The 25,669-nt window shown below is 36.8% G+C and overlaps 1 protein-coding gene and 1 pseudogene across 3 annotated transcripts in view; one reads left to right on the top strand and one right to left on the bottom strand.

Annotated features, from left to right (window-relative positions):
* The window catches only part of VPS13B (vacuolar protein sorting 13 homolog B), a 741,629-nt gene that overhangs the window by 520,295 nt on the left and 195,665 nt on the right, over positions 1–25,669 (top strand). For all 3 annotated transcript variants that reach the window (XM_078072177.1, XM_078072178.1, XM_078072179.1), the window contains one exon: positions 15,664–16,351. In XM_078072177.1, coding sequence (XP_077928303.1) covers positions 15,664–16,351 — 688 coding nt within the window. The remainder of the gene's footprint in view (positions 1–15,663; positions 16,352–25,669) is intronic.
* Positions 5,270–5,602, bottom strand: LOC118525910 (cytochrome c oxidase subunit 6A1, mitochondrial pseudogene; annotated as a pseudogene).

Raw genomic sequence — 25,669 nt, 5'->3', positions numbered from 1 at the left:
AAAAGAAAAGCAAAGCTGGAGGCATCACAATTCTGGACTTCAAGCTATATTACAAAGCTGTAGTGATCAGAGCAGTATGGTACTGACACAAAAATAGACACATAGATCAATGGAACAGAATAGAAAACCCAGAAATGAACCCACAACTATATGTTCAATTAATCTTTGACAAAACAGGAAAGAATATCCAATGTGAAAAAGATAGTCTCCAACAAATAGTGTTGGGAAAACTGGACAGCAACATGCAGAGTGAAACTGGACCGCTTTCTTACACCATACACAAAGATAAATTCCAAATGGATGAAAGACCTAAATGTGAGACAGGAAACCATAAAAATCGTAGAAGAGAACACAAGCAGTAACTTCTTTGACATCAGCCGTTATCAACTTCTTTCTAGATAGATATGTCTCCTGAGGGAAGGGGAACAAAAGCAAAAATAAACTATCGGGACTTCATCAAAATAAAAAGCTTCTGCACAGCAAAGGAAACAGTCAACAAAACTAAAAGGCAACTACAGAATGGGAGAAGATATTTGCAAATGACATATCTAATAAAGGGTTAGTACCCAAAATATATAAAGAACTTACACAACTCAACACCCAAAAAATGAATATCCCAATTAAAAAATGAGCAGAAGACACAAATAGACATTTTTCCAAAGAAGACATCCAGATGGCTAACAGACACATGAAAAGATGCTCAACATCACTCATCATCAGGGAAATGCAAATCAAAACTATAGTGAGCTATCTCTTCACACCTGTGAAGCTAAAATCAACAACACAAGAAACAACAGATGTTGGTGAGGATATAGGGAAAGGGGAACCTTCTTGCACTGTTGGTGGAAAAGCAAACTGGTGCAGCCACTCTGGAAAATAGTATGGAAGTTCCTCAAAAAGTTAAAAATAGAACTACCCTATGATCCAACAATTATACAAAAATACTAATTCATAGGGATACATGCACACCAATGCTTATAGCAGCATTATCTATAATAGCCAAATTATGAAAACAGCCCAGATGTCCATCAACAGATGAATGGATAAAGAAGATGTGGCATATATATACAATGGAATATTAGTCATAAAACGGAATGAAATCTTGCCATTTGCAATGACATGGATGGAGCTAGAGAATATAATGCTAAGTGAAATAAGTCAGTCAGAGAAAGACAACATATGATTTCACTCATATGTGGAATTTAAGAAACAAAACAAATGAGCAAAGGGAAAAAGAGAGAGAGCGAGCAAACAGACTCTTAACTATAGAGAACAAACTGGGGGTTACCAGAATGGGGAGGAGGTGGGGAGATGGGTAAAACAGGTGGTGGGGATTAAGGGGTGCACTTGGTGTGATGAGTACTGGGTGTTGTATGGAAGGGTTGAATCACTATATTGTACACCTGAAACTAATATTACACTGTATGTTAACTAACTAGAATTTAAATAAAAACTCTTTAAAAATTATATCAAGGGGTGGTTGACCAGTAACAGATTTGAGTTTTGTGGCCCTCAAATCCACATGCATATCACACTCATGATAAAACTTGGGCAACTTCGCTTTTATCTGTTTTCCATATTGTGCATATTCACCACCTGTCCCTCACACACTACCCCATCACCCCATAGACTTTCTTTGAAGAAAGAGTACTGTTGCTAAAAAGTAGTTTGAAAATCTCTGGAAACAATGAGCTCCAGAACCTCTTCCAGCTCTAAGAAGCATGATTCAGATACATTGAACTGAGAATTTGAATTTGGCCTAGATTACCCTATTTTAACTCTATGTCGACAAAAGGAAAGCTGTGAACAAAGACAGTTTTTTCCCCACATAGCTGCACACAGGTGTGAGTTAGTGGAAACAGTGGAACTCAGCCAGGTCTTCAGTTCCCTAGTGCAGTGCTCTATCTCCAAACTCTGCTTCCTGTTCTTGAATACAGTGATTTGCTAAAATAGACACACCTGGTCTCAGCACCTTGCAAATGGATTTTTCTTCCAGCATTTCAAAATACATTCATGTATTGATGAAGGCTTTCTCTGGGAAGCCATCTGTCTGAAATCTGCAGTAATAAAAGCCTTGCTAGTCCCTTAGGTACTCATAATGGTATCTGTTGCTTCATTCCTCTACTCTTTTCTGCTACTTCTTTTTCTTAATTTTTTTTCATTCATTCATTCATTTACAAAGCATGTATTTGTGGAGTACCTGCTATGTGCCCAACACTAGATATGTAATAGTGAACAAAATTAACTAGTCCCTGCAATTATGGATCTTGCCATCTAGTAGGGAGACATAGTAACGAAAACGACAAGGTTTAAAGATTTCAAATTGTGGTAAGGGCTATGAAAGAAATAAGATTCTGAAATAGAGAGTATGTAGATTATGATTTTAAAATGAGCTCTGGAGTCATATTCCCAATGTTCAAATCCCAGCTACACCATTTAATAAACATTTGTGTGATTTGAGCAAGTTACTTATCTGGGCCTCAGTTTCTTTATCTTAAAATGGGGATAATAATAGTACCCACTTTACAGAGCTGAGGATTAAATGAGTTGTTACAGAATAGTGCCTAACATATTCTAAGTGCACATAGAAAAATGCCAGGCACATTCTAAGCATGAAATAAGTGTTATCGGTGCATTGGTATTGCTTTAGAGAATATCAGGGAATCAACTAGTTAGGTTATCAGTATTGCCAACTTAATCACCATCATCGCTGTCATCCGATATACTTATCTCACCTCATTCATATACATGCTTTGTGCACAGGATCTACAAAAATGGATGTAGCGTGTTTCTGGACCCAAGAATCCTACAATCTAGTTAAGAGAGCAAAAGGCTTAAAAGAAAATAGCAATAGAAGGTAGCATATGCTAAGTACCAGATAAATGCTAAAGATGGTATGCCCTACAGGATTATAGGAGAGAGAGGAGTTATTGTGGGCTCAAAAAGGGAAGGTGTCATAGAGGAAATGCCCACTGCACCATATATTATTTAATTTCACATCCCCATGTTGGTCATCTGGCCAGTTACTTTTTTTTATGAACTTTTTTTTTTTTATTGAAATAGAGTTGACACATAACGTTACATTACCTTCAGGTGAAAAATGTATGAACTTGGGCGCCTGGGTGGCTCAGTTGGTTAAGCGACTGCCTTCGACTCAGGTCATGATCCTGGAGTCCCGGGATCAAGTCCCACATCAGGCTCCCTGCTCAGCAGGGGGTCTGCTTCTCCCTCTGACCCTCTTCCCTCTCGTGCTCTCTGTCTCTCATTCTCTCTCTCTCAAATAAATAAATAAAATCTTTAAAAAAAAAAAATGTATGAACTTTTTTTTTAATTTTATTTTATTATGTTATGTTAGTCACCATACAATACATCATTAGTTTCTGATGTAGTGATCCACCATTCATTGTTTTCACATAACACCCAGTGCTCCATGCAGTACGTGCCCTCCTTAATACCCATCACAGGGCTAACCCATCCCCCCAGCCCCTCCCCTCTAAGACCCTCAGATTGTTTCTCAGAGTCCATAGTCTCTCATGGTTCATCTCTCCCTCCGATTCCCCTCCCTTTATTTTTCCCTTCCTTCTCCTAATGTCCTCCATGCTATTCCTTATGTTCCACAAATAAGTGAAACCATATGATAATTGACTTTCTCTGCTTGACTTATTTCACTCAGCATAATCTCCAGTCCCATCCATGTTGATGTAAAAGTTGGGTATTCATCCTTTCTGATGGCTGAGTAATATTCCATTGTATATGTGGACCACATCTTCCTTATCCATTCATCTGTTGAAGGGCATCTCGGCTCTTTCCACAGTTTGGCTATTGCGGACATTGCTGCTATGAACATTGGGGTGCATATTGGCCAATTACTTTCTAACTGGTGGTGCTACCTGCATCCTCTCTGCCCCCCAATCCCTATCCCCACTGCACATTTTGATCACATTAATTTTTCTCAAGCACCATTTGTCATTTATTTGCTCAGAAAGTTCTTTTAACGTTCCATTGTATATAGCAATGTTTCTCAAATATTATGTGCAGAAAAATTACTGAGTGTTTGTTATAAGTGTAGGTCACCAGGTGTCACCTTCAGGTAAGATACTTTTGGCATGGGGCCTGGGAATCTCTATTTTTAACAAGTGCTCTAGATTATTTTGATTCTGGGGGTCGAAAGGCTCTGCTTTAAAGAAGACCGGCAAAAAAACTAAGAATTCCATTTTATTAACCTGCCACCTAGAATCTTGCTTTATCCTGCCTTTGCAGCCTCATCCTCCACTATTCCCATTAATACCTCTTTTATTTGAGCCAAATGGGGCATTTCCTTTGCCATATATTTACCCATGCTCTTTCCTGTCTTTTGTCTCTTCATTTATGTGGTTCCTTCAGCCTCAGTGTCTTTACTGCCATTTCAACAAGTCCAGATCCTGGTTTCTTTCAGTCTTGGAACAGATGTGTTCTAAAAGCATCTTTAGTAAAGTATCTCTAACCTAGAAGGTAGGCTTCAAGTTTAACTGATCTTTGTGTCTACTCTTTCACCCAGGGACCTAAATAAGCACCTTGCAAAATTCATTTCGGTTTTTTCTTAATTCATTCATTAAATATTTACAGGATGCCTTCTGTGTGCCAAGCACTGTTCTGGGTGCCAGTGATAAAGTAGAAAAATAAATATGCAAAAAGTCCTCTGTTTTCATGGACCTTACATTCTAGTGAGACAACTGTTTGTAAGTAAATATTTTAAATATTTTGAGAAGAGTAATCTGGCAGTGCTATATGGGATAGGTTAGGAAAGGGAAAGACCAGTGAAAGAAACTAATAAGGAACTTTTGTATTTAGCCATTGGAGAACAGGAAGGGCCAGTGAGAATAAAAAATACAAAGGAAATAGCAAGAGTAACTAATGATGTGAAGGAATGACCAGCAGTACTTGGTAGGGACCAGGAAGATATAGTTAATATTTGAGCCTTTTGGGAGGGAACAAATAAGAAGTTAAGTTATAAAGGTGATATTTTTGGGAAAAGATATTTTAGAATGTTATGGTGATCTTTTATCTTTTTAGTTTTTTATTTATTTTTATTTATTTTTTGACTACTGTAAGTTATTTATTGAAGCCATCTCCTGCCATGAGCAAAGGGATGGAAGATCAGTATACTGATCAATATTTGATATAAGTAAGGAAGGTGAACTTAAGGTCCCATATACTTTTCTGGTCCATGTACAGAGTCCTGGTCCAAACCAGTGCTGTGGTCCACACTGAGTTGTGGTCCACGTTCTCTTTATTCATCTTCATAACCAGTCAGACATGGATTCATGTGAGAGTTATGGTATAGAGTATGATTACCATCTCTCCAGAGAAAGGGCTTGGACCTGATGTGGAGATGGGGGTAGGAGATGAACTCGGGAATCTCATGCTTTCTGTGATGGCAATTGAGAAAGACGTTCAGCATGCTCAGTCATACACCGGGGAGTGCTAAGAAGTTAGGTGAGGGTGTTCCACATGTGAGCTGAGCCCTTCTTGCCATGGGCATCACTCTTGACTTGGACCACCCCAGCTGTGCCCTGGACCACCCTAGCAGCCCAGAAACCCAGTACCTACCTGCCACTGCCATTTTCAACTTGAACCTATGGTGATCTTTTAGGTGCAGGATATTCATAATGGAGCATCTAAGTAGAAATGCTCAAAGACAATTAGAAATAGTTAGGTCTTACAAGAGCTCAGCCTTCTCTTCTCCCTTTCCTCTTACTCAACTCACTAATATTCCATTAGTCGCAGCTGTACCAGGGCCAAAATCCTACCAAGAAATATTCTGCATCCCATTTTGATTTTCCGGGGATGTGGCATGACTCCATGTCTTGGCCCACTCTTCTGTCCTCCAAGTATTTGTGCAGAATGAGGTCTAGGCCCAACCCCAGAAAACCATCTCTAATTATAGCCCTCCCTTGAATGGTTCTTGGCTGATTGGGGGTTTGGTTTTCTAGAAGAACTAGGAAGACGTCGTAAACTAGAGAGTCCTTTGGGACGTTGGGTATGGTGGTGAGTGTCATCATCTCCCTGTGTGAAGATCACTGTGGTCATTTATGATTCTCGGGAAAATAGGCAAAGTTTGAAAGTCGGATTTTATTAAAGCATTGGCATAACAGGTTGGGAAGCTGCTTGCATAACGTGGAAAATCTTCTTTCTCCATTCTTATAATCGCTCAGGCAAAAAATTCACATCATTTCTGTCTCCTGTCTTTCTCTCATAATATTCCAACAGTCCAGTCCAGTACATCAGCAAATACAGGGGTGTGTGTGTGTGTGTGTGTGTTACATAAAATTTTATGATCTGATTTCCCCACTAGGATGTAAACTCCATGAAGGCAAGGACTTTGTTTCTGCTATATCCCTAGCCGTGCCTGGCACATAGTATATGTTCAATAAGAATTTGTTGAATGAATGAATAATGTGAAATTTTTTTTTACACATTTTGCTTAATAATTTTGACATTGGCTCTATCTTCAAGAAGCTCAGGAAGTATTTAATCCCGATAGAATTATTATAGCTAAAGTCCAAACATTAATCATACTTGACTGAATAACGTTGCCTTAAAACTATCATTAAAAAAATATCTTTATTCTTTAAGTAGTTTAGAGACATATAAACTTTAAATACTAAGAACACTCCTCTTTAATGATGCTAATTTGATAAACTGTTATGAATATGATCTGAAATTTAGTATTAACAAGAGACATTCTGATAAGGTCATCTAGTAATCATGTAACAACTATGGTTAAAATTTATTAAAAATTTATTATAAAGCTTTTTGAGAAAGTTTTCTCAGGAGTTTCCAGACTTACCTACTGCTTTAATGTTTGTAGAGATGATGCTTGATATTTGGGAGGAGTTAATCTACATTTTCTTTTTAACTTCTGAACGTTTATTCAAGCAATTCCACATGATTGAGAATATCCTTAAGATATATGTTGGATTACAAGTTGTTTTCTCAGAACAGCAAGAATTACTTGGGACATATCAGCATATGAAAATTAACTGGTGGTGTAGGGCTAGCTGACCTCAACTATTGTTAGGAATATTTACCTGATTTAGAGAATAGTTCGGGTTTATAAGGATTAAAGGGAGAGGCTATGATCAAAGCAGTTTGTGGGGAAGGGCATTTTGGCCTAGTGATGATTTTTATGGAGTATCAGCACAGAACACAATTCTTCTAATGGAAAAGAAGAATTGGCTGCAGGGCATAAGCAAATGTTTTTCTCTAACATCTTGACCATTTTGCATTTCAAGTCCATTACATGCATCATTAAGGTATTGACAACATATGAGAACACAGAGAGAATCATATGTAGCTTTAGTTCAGTTTGGATTTGATCTGCTATCATGAAGTTAAAGGGTAGCCAATAAAAGTTTGTAAGCGACCCTCTATTCTATGTTTTGATGGACTTCAATAAAATCAGCTACATAGTAGAGAATACCAAGAATCAGGTTTACTTTGAGGAGAATCTACAGTTAACCAAACCAGGTTTGTATGGACTTAGTAAATAAAATATATAATAATGAAAATCAGCTCAGTATTTTTGTTAAATAACTATGTTCTGTGTGGCAGCGCAAACCAGCTACTGGATAAAGTTAATTATGGATACACTTAAGCCATTTTCATTATTTTTAACTTGTACAGAAAACTAGGGGAAATTTCGTTTTAAAAGCATGCTCTTGCTTCATTTCCATAAACCCTACATAGTTTCCATAAAGGGGTATATGTGATTTGAAGGATAAAATAAGAATTTGTATGTATTTTTATCAATAGAAAGTTCTCCAAGTTCAACTATAGTTTTCTTATCAGAAAATCAGGTTCATAGTTGCAAGGCAGAGGCCCACTAGAATGGCTAATAAGCATATTCTACTTCTGCCCTGCTGCAGAAACTAAATGCCAAATTTTCTGCGACTCTTAACAGAGAATGCATAGGCTCGGTAAACTTTCATCTGCTTCAGGGTCAGGGCTGATTCAATCTTAAGGCAAGTTTATGAGAGTGGCTGATGTGATACAGTTGTTTCTAGTAAAATCAGACTAGCTCTAAGGAGCCAATCTAAGTCAGTCTCTGAGTAAAATTCTATGAGAAACAGACTCCAACTCAGACACAATTGTAAACCCTGATATAATAAGGACTTGCAGCTGATTTAATCCTATTGAAAATCTTTAAGCAGCCATGAAACAAAATGGTTTCCACATTGACATCAGTGGAATGAACCTTGGATATCATCAGTATGAAGAGTAGTTACCTTGTCCACACAGTAGCCACTTTTAAAAGAATTAACATCGTGGCCATTTCAAAGCAGGTTGTTGTTTCTGATGTAAAGGCATCTGTTTTGATTAAGATCCAACTTCCCAGACTGTGTCAAGTTTTATTTTTTAAGAACCGAATTCATTACAAAAAGCAAACAAGTCAAACTTAAATTCAGAAGTTAGTATAAATCAATTAGACCTAGTCTCCTTGAACAAAAATGACTAACCTATTCCAATTTTCTATGTGACAGACATAGAGAAAGAGAGGGAGACAGAATGAAAACTGTTTCTGAGTTCAGACCTTCTATGCAAAGTTTCACCTGGAACTAATTTTTTTCCATGAATTTAGAAGCTCCTGAAAATGAGCTTATGCTAGGAAATCATATATGTATAAAAGGACAGACAGACACAAAAGTTTAAAGGTCAGCACTGCAGATAAAATCTCAGTAAGTAGGATTTGAACTTGTGTGGGTAGGTTGGTGTGTATACTTTTTTTTATTTGTTTGGCTTATCATATTGAACACACTGATAATGATCAGGGTATTATGGTCCGTTTAGCGCTAGAACTGGTCCCTTTTTGTGATTTACAACTTTAATTAGAACAATAGACCAAACATGGGCTACAGTAAAACACAACCTTGCCTGAACTATCTATCTCCATGCTTCTTTTATTGCATTTAGCACTGGTCTCGAAATGTGAATATTTGAACTGATACTTAGCAAGCAGTAGTGGCCTCATACTGTTACTTCAAAGAGCCGGAAAAGTAACTTCATGAAAGGGATAACTTGAAACTATAGTACTCTTTACCATTCTATTTGTTAAGCAGTGATGGGTATCATTAGTTCTGCTCTTTTGCATAATTACTGCAGTATTGTGAAAACTTTTTTTGCCATCCAACTGGGAACGATTATATTATGTGGGATCTGGGAGAACATTTGGCTTAGAGAAATAAAATTTAAAAAGCCCTGATTTTCTAAGCACTCTGTAGTACCCAAGTGCACACAGTGCTTGTTCAAGTTTGGTTTTTAAGTAAAAAAACAACATGGGTTGGTGACACTTAAGGAGATGTTTCATATAGAAGGGAATTTGTTCTTCTAATTTTTTAATTAATTTAATGTGCTTAGATAAATTTTACCTAGCACATCCCTGAGCTGCGATGGTAATTCATGTATAAAATAACACATTTATCAAGTACGATGCTGACATCACTGAAAATTTGAGACTTAAAGATATATTTTGTTGTTTACTTGATTAAATTAATTCATCAAGTTGAATTGTCTTGCTGATTGTTACAACAATTTGCTACTTATGTAAAGCTTCCAGAATAGGCTGTCTCTGTGTTAAAGGGATATACAAGGAACCTCTCCAAGCAGCACCACCCCACCCCATCCCCAAAAACAAACTTCTAAAAGATACAGCTAGAAGAGTATGTTTGCAAATGTTTAGACAATGAGGCACATAATTTTTTCAAGTTTGTAAAAACTCTCCTTTGTAACTCCAGTATGTGAAACCATTAGAATACTGTAACTGATTTTTTAACTGATTTTTTTTATTGTATTTGATTTTGTAAGATCTTTACTTCTTTGAAAACATTATTACATTTTAGCAAGGACAGTAAAATTAGAATAGATGTCACAGTGATATACAGATATGTTTGTCACTTTGATTTTGTGGTTTCACACTTGATTTTTTCATAATTTATAAGATGTGAGTAATGATCTCGTGATTGGCAAAAGATACTCTGATGAAGGTTAAAGCATGACTGTTGCATGGTGGAAATACTACTTCAGTATTGCTGTTATAGAACCATAATTATGATAGGAAGGTGGGAAAATATGTAGATATATCTGTGTTCGTGTATAGTTAAGGTTTCCTTAAAATGATAAAGAAATTAAAAGAAGTGATGTGAATTAAAACGTTGGAATAGATGCTGAATTGCCCTTTTTTGTCATCCATCAAAGCAAAAATTATATTTGTTTTACACCTTGTTCATTCTCAAGAGTTTGCTTCCGACGTAGTTTTCTTTAAAAGATTTAAATATCCATTTATTTGCAGCATTTTTATTAATGAGGCTGACTTTTTGAATGTGCTCCTAAAAATGTCGATATGGCCAAACCAGAAGTTTCAGTCAATCAGGCTTATCTTTCTCTGCTCCACAATGCCCCTGAAGAACATCTAATTAATGTCATTTGAAATTATTTTAATGCATTCTTTGGTACTGTCACATACTTAAGTATGGTTTTAGCCACTGCTCCTGAGAGACTGTGGCTCTTGCCAGACTCCAGGGTGAGCTAGTAAACTTACCTATCTCCGTACACGAAAAGGAGGAATTAGCTACAGCTCCCCAACTACTAGGACAGCTTTCAGCACCTTCTCCGTGGTGGCTAGTATCTGTGCCATGGAGAGCTGCGAGGATGGGAAAATGCGCTGAAATGATCGAAGAAGTAAACTATCAACTTGACATGTTTTCCTAGCTATTGAAAAATCTTCTCATATTGAAACCCATTGATAGTGAAACTGTAGAATTCCTCCAATTTAAGTACCATCTGGTTGTGCTCAAGGCTTTAAAGCTGTTATCTCCGCATACAATTTCAGAGTCCTATACTTTTTTCTTCACCAAACTATCCATTTTTAAGCCACAAATATTTTTCCAGCTCTTTCAGATTTTATCTAAAAGTATATTTTAACAGTATTTAAATAGTTCTTAAACAATAACAATTTATCTTGATAGATGGCATGCTGTGTTTTTTCATTTTATTTTAATTAGCCATTGTGGAACCAAATTCCCTTTTGTTTTAGTCTTTTAAATATTGTTTAATTATAGTTATCATGCCAGATATCTTAAAGGTTATTTTACCAATACAGTTTCATTTAACATAACCCATATGGAATCAATAGCTCAGTTTCCTAAAGTGAATGCTTGGAAAATCTTACATTCATATGTTAAGAGTACACATCCTTTCCTCATTAGTTGGAAAGTACAGGGATTTTGGCACGGGTTCTGTGTGGAAGCATTGTGCAGCTTTTATATGGATTTTGTTTTTAGCCTTTGATGACACTGTTTAGAATAGGAAGTATCTAATAAGTAAAGCATTTTGTCTCAAGTGCTGCCAGTGTGTTTAATATATGCCTGGAGGTCTGAAACATTATCTTCTTCACTGCAGTAATATGCATTTAATTCTCTGAAAGCAGAAGGTCGAACTTTTAAAAGGGACGCAAAGTACATTTTCAAACAGAATAATTCAAAACATATGGAAGAGGGGACCAGAGTAATGTACAGTTGGTTTTTATGGTTTAATCATGATCATGTTAATGCACACCAGTAGCTAATTAAAGAAAACTTTTATTGTTCATTTTAAATGAGTTAGGTAAAGAGTGGGAGAGCTGAGGTAACGGCGCTGCCCAGACACCCATGTTTCTGCCGCGCTCACTAACAGCAAGCAGATACTGCTCTTTTCTGACAACTTAAATTATTAGTCCCCTCAGACGATAATAAAGCAAAAGTTCTTTTCAGAGTTACTACATGGTGAACTTTTCTTTTTCCACAAAGGAATAGTAAATTGATGCCCAAGTTTAGGGCCTAGCACACATAATTAATTATAAAACTTTTCTCAAGAGCGGGCCAGATACTCTTTAGTATAAGAGATAAATCTGCAGTGAACTGGTGACAAACCAATGGATTTTCAAATATGTCTCAAAAATCATCAGCTTATTTATTTCAGTGCTACAAATAGTGTGGAAACTTGGAAAAATGGAGGAAATCTTGGCTTTTAACCCAGTTTTAAGAATTTAGTTTCCTAGTACTGAGAAGGTTGTACTTTTTTTTTTTTTTTTTCCAATGAGGGAGTCTTTCATCTCTGGGTCATTGGTTCAAATTCCATTCTGCTCGGTAGTGACTAGAATTAGTTACCATCTGACTTCTGTTCAATAACCTGCGTGACCCAAGCTGATAGCTGCCATCCTGCCCTTGCTGGTTATTTATATCTCAAGATCAGTCTACTTGACATTCACTAGAGCTAATTGTGGCAATCTCAGCACGTAACAGGGCTGGGCACTCCATGTCTACCTACAGGTGGTTTGTTTTGTCTTGTTACCACCATTAGGGAACCCTTAATTTACTTTAAGGAAGGAGAGACCAGATTTTAAATACAAATCTGTACATCTGAAAAAGAAAATGGAACGCTCTGTGCATAGAAAGTAGTCCCCTGGAGTTAACCGTGGTCGCCTTTCCTGATAGAATAAAAATGGTTGAGTTCTGGATTTGAGTTTGCCACAGAACTCAACCTAAAGGAATTCTTTATTATTTCTTTATTATGTTGTATACAGATACTTAGTTTGTAAGGCCTCAAAACATGGGCAGTAAATCCTAGGCTAGTTTTTTTCACGTATTATTTGAGAACTCTTAGTTGGTAATGGATTTGGAGGTATAATAGGGATAACAAAAAGCTTTAAAGTTATATTATTTTGATACTTGCCTTACTTTTTATTTTACTGAATTTTTAAGTTAAATATGTTCACTTGTTTATTCAGTCGGCACAGAATTATTAAGCTCTGCTATGTCACAGGGTGTGTGCTAAGAATACTAATGGCGTTCCCTCTTACCCATAGCCTGTTGTCTGACTGACCTTGGACCTCTTGATTTAGTTTCCTCACCTGTGAAATGGAGCTAACACTACCCCCTTCAAAGGGCTGTTAACACTCAGTATAGAAAATGTAGGTATGTGCTAACAACATTTAGCAAATAACAAACATGCTCAGTGGTATTTTTTTTCTTCAGTTGCTTACAAAGACAGAACACAGTGTGAAAGGGGCTGTGATAAAAAATACTGGTTTGTTATGAAAGTGTAAAAGCTGGAAAGACTAGCACCATCTGGAAGGGTTGAGGAAGTCTTCACAAAGAAGGTGACTTCTTTTTCTTGACTTACCCTTTATTGCATGCCGCTGTGTGCTGTATGTTCAACACATTAACTCGTTTAATGCTGAAGCAACTTTGTGGGTTGAGTATTAATGTCCCCAGTGTGAGGCTGAGGACCCAGCAGAGACTGTGAGATAAGCAAGCAGATGTATGGTCAGCCCACAAGGTGGAGAGTACAGATCAGGAAAGAGCCCATGAATACATCCAGAAAGACCTTAAAGAGTACGGCATATGAGGTCTGTGTCCACACGTATTTATATACTAACAATCATGTGTTTCTAGTCTGCAGAGCAATTTTTTTATTTAATATTCTATCAGAAACTAACATATCATCAAACATTTATGGATCCTCTCTTCAGCATGCCAGGCTCTCCAGTACTCCTTAGTGATATACAGAAGCCAAATGGTGTGGCCCAGTCCCTCCGGCAGTCCTTCACCTGGTAAGAGACAGGCCTGTGGCAGCTGCCCATTATTGGGTACTTACTGTATACCGGGCACTGTGCTGACCTCTTCAGACAAGTTAGCTCATTGAATCCTCATACTCTTGAGATCAAATTTAAATCCCTATTTTACAGATGAGGTTATACAGCCTTAGAGAGGTTTGTAACTTGTCTAAAATCATAGTCAGAAACTAATGGACTTGACCCCACATCCATCTGCCTCTAAAGCCTGTAAATGTTTTAACACTATCTAATAATGCCACTACCGAACATTGTAGGAGAAAATTGAAGTATGTGTAAAGTGCTAGGATCGCCAAGCCGGAAAAGAATGAGAGAACGATTCTCAGACAAGTCTCATTTGTTCTGAGGGCTAACTCTATGTTTGCCAGCCACAGCAAGCTCAGGAGGGGCATTCCAGGCAGGGAAATAGCACCAGCCGGAAAGAATGATTGAAAAGGACATAGTGTCTTCAAAGAATAGGGCTTTGTTGTTTTTGCTTCATATAGTTCGTGTTGGACTTCTATTAACAATATGTATCTCCTTCAACCACTTTAAAATCAATAGGCAAGGAGTATTTTAAAAATTTTAATGACTGTTGCATCATTGTCCTGAATTAGTTAACAGCCTTTTAACATTTTTCATGATAATTTGTACCATGTGGAAAACTGATACTATATTTATTGATCAAATTAAAGAAAAGCCTAAGAAATGATAAGCAATATCCTGGGGAATATTTTTCCATTGATGGTGCTAATATAAATTAATGTAGCCTTTTTTGGAACGGTGTTAACAATATTGGTAACCTTAAATTTTCTTATACCATTTACCTAGTAACTCCACTTCTAGAAGCCTGTTCTAAGGAAATATTGTTAGATGTTTTTCATAGACATTTGTTGTCAAAAATTAAAAACTGGAATACCCAATTATATGAAAATGGTTGAACAGATGTTCCTAACACTAATGAAGTATTATGCAGCTTTTTAGAACGACTATGGAGAGTATGTTAGCATATGCCAAATTGGGGTAGTTTGGCTCTATGGTATGATCATAAACAAACAGGGCTTGGAGGGGGGCACCTTTGCACAAGTGGGGAAGAAATACTGAAAGGAAGTGCACTAAAATATTACCATTGGTTATGTTTGGTGATAAGGTGGTAGTACGGAGGATTTTGTTTTTTCTCAGATCGGCCATGGTTTCTTTAATGAATCTGTGTTACTTGGAGGAAAAAGCAAATGAAACATCTAGCATATCCACAAAGAGCATATCACAAACTGATGGTCGGGAAGACCTAAGAAGGGGAAACCAGAGAAGCAGGGTAGAGATCTCGGTGCTGTGCTGCCACCAAGTTGTTCTTTGTTCTCCACGTAGGGAGCGGTTGATGGAAAATTTTGAGAATGAGTAGCCTTTAGTGCACAAAGGAAAAATCCACCTTCGGGGACTTTAATTACTACGTTTTGCTTCATCACTTACGTTTACTCTTGTTTCAAGTCCTATCATAGAGGAAAATAAACTTCATTTTGAATAAAATAATTTTAGTTTATAGTTTTCTTTGTCCCTCATAATTTAAGACTGCTGACTTTTCCCTCTCTTTCTTCCTATCCGAAAACTTGCAAATTAATTCTGTAATGACAAAGGTAAACAATAAAAACTGCTTCTGCCGAAAATCTCATTTCAACCAATAGTAATCATGATTTGGAAAGAGTTTATTGCACTACTTGAAAAATCACTGTGAAGAATACTAACATAATTCTTTTTAAAGAGGCATTTTTAAATATATACTACTGTTAGTCCAAAGAAAGGAAGTCTGATTCAAAATATACTCCAAAGTCTCTTTCAGTAGTAGAAACACACATATGATGCTTTTTCTCAAGTATTTCCTTGGCATTTTAATATGAATAGTTTTTGAATGGTCACTTTGTTTTTATGATCACTCTGATACAAGTTGTGCGAGAGCCATTTTTTAACATACTTATAACGTCCTTTATATATAACACTTGGAACGTGGCTAGTTTAAAATACTTTCTCTTTCCTTACAGATCTCCAAGCAAGAGCAGAAAAAAACGGATACATTTGATGGAAGCGTGGCTGAGACCTCATCCCGGTACAGTGGCGCCCAGGATAGTGGAATCGGCAGTGACAGTGTTAAAATTCGAATAGTACAAATAGAGCAGCATAGCGGTACTAGTCAGCATCGCATCGCCCGTCCCTCACGCCAGTCGTCAATTGTAAAAAATCTCAATTTTATTCCCTTTGACATATTTATTACTGCAAGTAGAATCTCACTAATGACCTATTCCTGTACGGCCGTACCCAAATCAAAATCGCAAGAGCACAAGGATAATGAAAAAACAGGCAAGAGTTCATTAAATCTCCCAGAAGTTGATTCAGATGTTGCTAAGCCCAGCCAGCCATGTATTTCTACCGTAACAGCGGAAGATCTCTTGAGCAGCACCGTAGCTTTTCCTTCAGGGAAAAGACTAGGGGTCATCTCTCTTGAAAGTCTTCATGCCGCCACAAGGTCATCTGCTAGACAAGCCCTTGGTATAACTATTGTTCGGCAGCCTGGACGAAGAGGAGCTGGTGACTTGCAGCTGGAACCTTTTTTATACTTTATTGTGTCCCAGCCTTCTTTGCTTCTAAGTTGTCACCACAGAAAGCAGCGGGTGGAAATATCCATTTTTGATGCTGTACTTAAAGGGGTAGCCTCTGATTACAAATGTACAGGTAAGAGCCTTCAAATTTACTGGCGTGCTGGTAACTACTACTGTGTACTAAGTTTTATTCCCAACGTACCGAGATCGCTCAAACAGAAAACAGTGGCAGACCAGACAAGACTTCTTTTCTCCGTGGAATATGTAAATATGTAAAGTTCACGTCCCACGGCTGAGTCATGTTTAAGTAAATGTTTGAAATGTATCGAGGCTTAGCCTCAGCGTTCTTACCGTGCCTCTGAATATTAATTTTTGTTCAAGAGCTGAACGAAACAGGGGTTCTTTCTGGCCTATAGAAATGCTTAAGAATTTCCAGTGATTGGGAAGTCAAGCTTTTTTTTTCATATTAATAGCCCATAGGGATGCTTTTCATATTAATGCAGCTGTTCAGGTTGGAAAAAAACCTTAGAAAATGAAGTTTATTGTTTTGGTATTCTTTTGATCTAATCAACTTGCTATAACAGCATTATATTAAATGTATTTGAGAAGGTTTATTAGTAAGGTAAGATGGTTTAAAGATGTTTATGCATGTATAGCAAACACATTTATTAGTGGTATTGGCCAACTGGCTCTTGTTTCTCCATCCGTTACCTTTCTTATAACCAGAGAGAATCCTCTATTATAATAATTATATTGAACTTCTGAAGCTTGTTGCCTTTTAAGAGTAAGAAAGTGATCAAGGGTTCAGATTTTAAATGTTTTGGCTGTTAAGCAGCAAGGGCTAGTGGAAACAGGGTCAAACAAGGTATAAAGACCTTTTCCCTGAGTTCATGTAGAATTAGAGATTTGCCTGGGAAACTGGAAAGGGTAGCTGGGCCGTCTAAGATTCAGTATTGGAAGAGGGTCCTATCCTAGCAAGCTCAGGTATAAATCAGGCATTTTATTGCTATCAGGTGGCCCCATCTAGCAGATGGAAGCCAGCAGCGAGGCATTTGGAGAATTTGTCCAATTTGGAAGTCAAGCTGGTTCATTCTTGGCATTAAGGAGAACCATTTTCCATGGCAGGCTCCCGGAGAGTAGATGGCAGGTGTGGGGATCAGGATTCATTTCAGCCCAAGGAAGTGGGGTCAAAGGAGCCCTTGGCTCTTGCTGAAGCGTGGTACAAGTCCTCTACTACAGAAAAGGAAAACTAGCCAGTTGCTAAGGAAGAGCAACCGAGGGTTACCTCCTAGACGGCCTGCTCGCCCTCTCTCCATTGGTGTGCTGGATCTAGCTCAAACTGGCTTGCAAGGGCCCATTGTTAAATTTTTAGGAACTTTGAAAGACAGTTGTTAAACCACTGGTAGTTTAAATCGGCCATGGTGAGAATATTCCTGCCACATATGTTGGCAAATGCTGTCAGTCAGCTCTCCCGCTCTGAGAACCAGTTGTTAAACATTTACCAGCAAGCATGTCTCCCTTCCTCAAGCATGTTCTCATTTATTGAGTGCCTACAATCCAGGAGGAACTTCAGGAGCACTGAAGATGGGAATAGTGCTGAGGTTGACATTTTATATGATTCAAGAACCCATGCCTGTATACCTGATACCTGTTTGGGGGTCTGCTTAGCACTGGCCAAAACTAGGTGCAGCAATGGGAAAATAAATCTGAATTCCAGGGCCCTCCTTAAATTCTTTCACCGGTAGTTGCTCATAGGTGGGTGGCTTCACTGGCCTCACTAGGAGATACTGATACTTAGTTCAGCAAAATTATCAGGGCTCATATCAAAGATGTGCATTTGAATTATAATTAGTTCTTAGGCTGAAAGAAAAAAGTACTTTTTGTTTAAAAAAAAAAAGTCCTTGGGGGCACCTGGCTGGGTCAGTCAGTAGAGCATGCGACTCTTGATCTCAGGGTGGGGAATTCAAGCCCCATGTTAGGTGTAGAGATTACTTAAAAATAAAATCTTTAAAAAAAATTAAAAATATATTTTTAAAAAGTTTTAAAATTCTTGTATGTAGACCAACATGGAACCCAATTTCAGTAGATGAAGCTTAGAGTGAAGGTTATGAGCCAGTTCACAACAGGGGATCCCATGTGGGAGGAAAAAGACTGACATATCTTCTCAGGAGCATCCTTTGCATAATATTCTTGTGGATGCCTTTCTTTACACAAAATGTGTCTACTTGGACATTTACATTATCCAAAAAGAGTTACCAGTATAAATTATCTTAAATTCATTTCTTAAAAATGAATTTCATGATTTGGAGACATTTATCAGAAAGTAAGTAGTTAAAATACAATGGCTAAAAAAATTGAAGAAGCAACTAGCACTTACTGAGTACTCATTCTGTGCCAGACATTGTACTAACTTCTTCAAATGCACTATCTCATTTAATCCTTTTAACAACTCTATGGGAAATGTTATATATAATCCCATTTTAGAAAAAAGGAAACTAAAGTTCGTAGAAGTTAAATAACTTGTCCAAGATTACAGACCTAGTAATAAACAGAGCTAAAATTCAAAACAAGATTTGTTGGACTCCTGAGTCTGGTCTCATGAAGCTAACTTTCTAAGAAAGGTCTGGAAAAAGTTCATAAGTTAAAAATGAAAGAGGTAACACATTATATCTTTTTGCAGTATTTATACTCTTTTTTAATTTATTGAGCTATCGTACAGTATTAGTTTCAGGTATACAACCTAGTGATTCAACATTTGTATACATTATGAAATGGTCACCACAGTAAGTCTAGTTAACATCTATCAGCTTATAAAGTTAGTACAATGTTGTTGACTATATTGATGTATCCCCAAGACTTATTTTATAACTGGAAGTTTGTACTTCTTAATTTCCTTCACCCATTAGGGCCTCCCCTCTGGCAACTGCCAATCTGTTTTCTGTATCTACGAGTCTGGATTTTGTTTTGTTTTGTTTTTTAGATACCGCATATTAAGTGAAATTATATGGTATTTGTCCTTCTCTGTTGGACTTATTTCACTTAGCATAATACCCTCGAAGTCCATCCATGTTGTCACAAGTAGCAAGATTTCATTCATTTTAATGGCTGAGTAGTATTCCCGAGAGAGAGAAAGAAAGAGAGACAGAGAGAGAGAGACAGAGTGTGTGTGTGTGTGTGTGTGTGTGTGGTGTATACACATGGTAGCTCTAACTTTTTGGGGAACCCTCATGCTGTTTTCCGTAGTGGCTGCACCAATTTACATTCCTACTAACAGTATACAAGCATTCCCTTTTCTTCACATCCTCACCAACACTTGTTATTTCTTGTCTTTTTGGGAATAACCATTCCCACAGGTGTGAGGTGATATCTCACTGTGGTTTTGCTTTGCATTTCCCTGATGATTAGTGATGTTGAGCATCTTTTCATGTGTCTGTTGGCCATCTGTATGTCTTCTTAGGAAAAATGTCTATCCAGATCCTCTGCCCATATCTTAATCAGATTTACTTTTTTGTTAAATTACACAAGTTTTTATGTATTTTAGATATTAACCCCTTGTTGGATATATCATTTGCAAATGCCTTCTCCCATTCGGTAGGTTGTCTTTTCAGTTTGTCAGTGGTTTCCTTCACTGTGCAGAAGCTTTCTAGTTTGATGTAGTCCTTCATTTATTTTTGCTTTTGTTTCCTTTGTTTCTGGAGTCAGGTCTAAAAAGACATCACTAAGACTGATATCAAGGAGCTTGCTGTCTGTGTTTTCTTCTAGGAATTTTATGGTTTGAGGTCTTACATCTAAGTCTTTAAACCATTTTTAGTTGATTTTTATATATGGTGTAAGATAGTGGTCTAGTTTCATTCTTTTTGCATGTAGCTATCTAGTTTTTTCCAACACCCTTTACTGGAGAGACCACCCTTTCCCAATTGTATATTCTTGCCTCCTTTGTTGAACATTAGTTGAACATATATGCGTGGGTTTATTTCTGGGCTTTCTAATATCCCGTTGATCTATGTGTCTGTTTTTAATGCCAGTGCCCTACTGTTTTGATTACTGTAGTTTTGTAATATAGTTTGAAATCAGGGAGCCTGATACCTCTGACTTTGTTCTTCTTTCTCAGGATTGCTTTGGTTATTCATGGTCTTTTGTGGTTCCATACAAATTTTAGGATTATTTGTTCTAGTTGTGTGAAAGATGTCATTGGAATTTTGATAGGGATTGCACTGAATTTGTAGATTGTTTTGGTGGTATGGACATTTTCATAATATTAATTCTTCCAGTCTATGCACATAGAATATCTTTCCATTTATTTGCATCATTATTAACTTCTCTCATCAATGTCTAATAGTTTGCAGTGTACAGATCCTTTACATCCTTGGTTAAATTTATTCATAGGTACTTTATTCTTTTTGATGCAATTGTAAATGGGTTTGTTTCCTTGATTTCTCTTTCTGCCACTTTGATTATTAGTGTATAGAAACACAACACACACATATTTTTATATATTAATTTTTTATACTGCAACTTTACTGACTTCATTTATTACTTCTAATAGTTTTTTTTTTTAGTGGAGTCGTTATAGATGTTGTTCCACTGTCTTCTTTCCTTTGTGGTTTCTGATGAGAAATCCATGGTAATCACAATCATTGTTTCCAAATATGTAATGTGTTGATTTTCTCTAGCTGCTTTCAAGATTCTTTTTTTCTTTATATTTGGTTTTCTGAAGGTTGATTATAATGTGTCTGGGCTTGATTTCTTTGAATTTATCCTGTTTGAGGTTCTCTGAGCTCCTTAACTCTGTAACTGTATGCTTTTTAAAACTAAATTCAGAAACATCTTAGCTATTATTTCTTTAAATATTTTTCTGCACCAGTCTTCCTCCTCTTTTTTGGGGGGGGGAACACCAACATTAAACTTTTTATAATTATTCCACAGATCCCTGAGACTCCATTCTTTTTTTTTCTTTTTTCCTATGTTCTTTCTTCTTCTCTGTTCTTCATATTAAATAATTTCTATTGAATATTCCAGTTTAAAAATTTTATTTGGTTCTTTTCTGTAGTTTTTATTTCTTCAGAGAATGTCTATATTTCCACTCATTTCAAACATGTTTACCTTACCTCATGAAGCACGGTTATAACAACTGCTAGAGTCTTAAATGCTGTGTCACTGTGGCCACGGCCCAGCCATTGCACTCCCTATCCTCCCCCCCCACTCATCCCCCACTCACTGTGCCCACCCTTGGGACAAAACCAGGGGGGAAAAAAGAAATAGAAAAGGCAGCAGGTTTTCTTATACCCTTGAAACCACAGGGGCCTTATTTCCCAGACATAAGGACTTTTGGCTGTTCTTGCCATCACTGTCCACCACAACCTAAGACTCGCTCTCAAAGTAGAGAAAGAGGGAAAACAAAACAAAATGGGAAACCCACCACTGTAGAGGTCACATCTGCAAGTTTGACTCCCCTCCCCAATCTGCATTGTTCTTGTTTACTTTTTCCAATCCTCAGGCCTTTGTTTTTTGTATTTTCTCTCAACTTTTTGATTGCAAGCAGCATGAGAGTTAGGTTGCAGTGAGCTTATTACAATTTTGGCTGGCACCAGAAGTCCTGCAATTTTAAAATAATAAAACTGTTTTGTAGTCTATTAGCCAAGATGTAGTTTTCTGAGAAACTTAATACAGGATTTCCTCCAAAAGTGATACTTTAATATCTTTACATCTTTGAGCACAGATCAGTTGGTTAATATATTGTAATGAATAAACTGCTCCCAGGGAGTTGTCAGAATTAACTTGATTCTGCCCATGTCACCATTAGGCAAAGAACATGTTCAGATACTCAAAGGATAGTAATTGTGTTTTCTCTGTGGTCCTGAGGGATATCCTTTCATATATTTTAAAATCAAGTTAGAAGTTAGAAATGCTGTGAAATTCATTGTCCCTCATGTCAATCTGCCTTCTCAGCACATGTGACTGATACATACGTCTGTGTATATTATATATACCATTTATGTACATACCTATTTAAAAACCTAAATTCTATGAGAGGCTACCCAGAATAGACAAATGGAATCTGTATTTGTACCTATACTACATTTTTTTTTTTTTAGAAAACTGAAGTGAAACAGAAGTGATGACAATTGCTAATAATTTTGAAAGCTTAAAAAAAGTATAATCCCCAATCCTCATAATTTAGTGACCTTAAATTATGCCAGCTATACCTGTAAGTGTATATATGGTGGTTTGATTTACCCTCCATAATTAAAAATATGGCAGGTTATCTAAAACCTAAATTATCAACTTGAATTTCTTTTATGACTATTAATATTAATAACCTAAACAGGATCTTCCATCTAGTCCAGGTAGATAATACATCTGTGAGTCAACAAGTTTCTTTTTAAAATGTTAAAATAATGTGACGGTGGGCTTTCCCACGTCCTTACCTGGAGCAACCTCTAACAAATGAAATCTTCTGCCAGCACCTTTATATGCAGCAGCTGTAATATTGGCAGTTCTCATTTAAATAAAGATGTATGTAGTTGTTTTTAACATAATCGTATTAGTTGTGTTTATAAATATTTAAAATTTGATATTTATTTTGTTTAAGGTAATGGAGTCCAGATTTGAAATTGCCTCATATCTTGACTATGCCTCCTAGGGCAGACTTAAAAAGTCATTTTTCTTCTTGTTTGTTTGGGGCTTTTTGTTTGTTTTTGAAGAAATGACTGCGCCATCTGGTCAATTGTGAAGGAGTTGAACCATTCTGAAGAAATTTAACTAACCCCCGTACTTCCTCAGCACATAGTCAGTTAGTCCAGTAGCTTATTACTCATCGTGTGACAGGAACTAACCAATTTGAAGACAGTTGCTTCAACCATCCTGCAGCTTCCTTACCTTACTGTAATTTTTCAAACATCGTCTATACTAAAATACAGAAATTAAACTTGATTAGAATTTATACTGAAAGATCAGGGAATCACACATTTCTGTGTATGACAGAAATATCCACAACATGTTATCTATATTATGGGATACTTTCCACATTTTAAAGTCTTACAAATATTACATCTATGACTTCAGATCTAGTTAAGAGGCAAACATGGAATAGAGTGCAATAAGAGCTCAAGATTTGGAGTCAGTCAGCCCTGAGTTCTAATCTCAGCCCTGCCGCTTAACAGCTGTGTGACCTCAGACAAGTTAGTTCATCTCTCTCAGCCTCTGCTCCTTATCTAGAATATGTGGAGAACACTGGTAGCAACCTCCTAGAACTGATGTGAGAATTAAATGATGTGTATGGAGCTCTTAGCTAAGTGTGTAGCACAGGGCTCCAGGAATGTTAATATTGTCATTGTTGCTTTTATCAACATTGTTAACATCTTTAAGTTGAGTTTAAAATAATGGTTGTAATTAGCCAAAAAAATTCACATCATTTTAGTGCAATTTATGGCTATTGTGTAGTTTGGAAATTTTCAGTTACAGTAATTGGCTTCTTTACCCTTTCATGAATAGGTCTGCAGAAAATGTGCCAGAGATATCTGAGTAAACCAACAGTTGGAAAATCATAAACTGCCTTCCTTACACCTCATAAATCATATCTTGATTTCATTTAGTTATTGTGACTTTAAGGGAAGGATTGAATTACATGTCTCTTTAGAATTAAAGGTTTTGCTAATGTCTCTGGAAAGGCTTAGAATTAACCTGTGACTTTAATGTCATAATGATCACAACTTGAACATTTATCTGAAAATTTAGCTGCTGGGAACATTTCTTGCTGGCCAGTAATATGAAATGGAATTATTACTTTGACAGAAATCAGCAAGTTAGTAGGTCTCATAAGTGAGAGGAACTCTAGTGTATCACTCAGGGAGAGTTGTGGGGAGACTGTTAAATAAGAAGTTGACCCAGCCGGCAGGGGGAATTAACATATGGGGAAGGGTATTGGAATGGAAAGCAGAAATTTTGACTTTTAGTCTTGGCTCTAATACCAAGATTCTTTGATGCAAATAACTAAATTTCTTGGTGCCTTAGTTTCCTTATCTCTAAAATGGGTATACTAATATCTTGGTCTTTGTAGTTTCATGGTTTAATCTTAGCTCCAAATGAGATATTTATGAAATGCCTTGGAACTATGGAATATTATTCAACTGTAAGTGCAGACTTCTGTAGTTATTAGCAGTTGAAGGAGGAGCTTAACGGACCTTCCTTTTTGAACATGAGAAAGACTAGTATCCTGGTCCTTTTGGCATCCATCTCAATCATCAGCATTTACTTAAAATGAATGAGAAATGGGAGGAATTATTTAAAGCCACTGAATTAATTTTCAATGTTACAGAACTCAGACTTTGCTCAGAACAGACAAGAGGCTTAAAATTAGGATTAAGTTGATCTTCCTTGTGTGTATGTATGTATATATATATATATATATATATATATATATATATATATATATGACTGCTTTTTTTTTTTTTTTTTTTTTACTGTACAGCACCCTGGTTTTATTTGCACTGAATTTTAATCGAATGTTGTCCTGTAAAACATCTGAAACCCACATTAGAATTAACATGAAAACAACCAAATAGGAAAGAGATCAAGAATACCACAGAGCAGCATAGAAAATAAGTTGAAAGGAATTCATTGAAATGGTATCTTCACTTATTATCTGCTGGTTAGCATCATCAGATATAAATAGTATACTTCCTTTTAGCAAGATATGGAAGACTTGGTTCTAAAAGTAAGAGCCAATGGGCACTGATGATCACACATCCCAGCAGCCACTTTAATACTTCCTCTTCCTCTTCTCTTGGGCTCCAGGCTTAGGATTTCAAACCAGGAAACTTCCCGTTCCCCTTCCATCTTAGGAGATACAAGGTACAGAGCATAGACCAAATGCCTGGATATCAACAAGGAGATGGTGGCACTTACCTTGCATCCACAGCAATTTAGAATTGGTTCCTTGATTGATTTTGCTGCTCTGATGTTCAATTGTTACTGTGTTTTAAGGATCTGGGTTCCTTCACAATTTAATTTTCAGACATCTTGAGGGTTTTATGGACTATGTTTGCTTCTGTCACTACATTAAAAAAGGGGAAAGAAAAAGATAGCCATTTAAACTAAGGATCATAAAAAAAAATACAGAAAATATGAGAAAACTCAGTAAGCCTGTATGTAGCTTTGCCTTTTTTTATAGATGGTGGTCAAAAGGTGACTGTTCTGACTATGACCTCTCACTGCAGGGAGTGGACACTTCCATCCGCTGAGTTCAGCCAAACCAAGCACACCAGTGGCTTTTGAAAGAGGCTCCTTTGGAGCTTTAACAATATCAATTTCATAGGTAGAGGTAAATAGATCTAGAGCCTCCAAAGATGCTTTTCTTTAAATTTTATTCAAGTTCTATTAAGAAACACCTTCGTGTATTCTTGGCTGGGCACAAAAGGATTAAGCTAAAAGACCATCTAGGAATATCTTA

The sequence above is a fragment of the Halichoerus grypus genome, chromosome 5 (genome assembly GCF_964656455.1).
Source record: "Halichoerus grypus chromosome 5, mHalGry1.hap1.1, whole genome shotgun sequence".
Taxonomy (NCBI): Eukaryota; Metazoa; Chordata; class Mammalia; order Carnivora; family Phocidae; genus Halichoerus; species Halichoerus grypus.
This window is presented reverse-complemented; position numbering and strand designations above follow the sequence as displayed.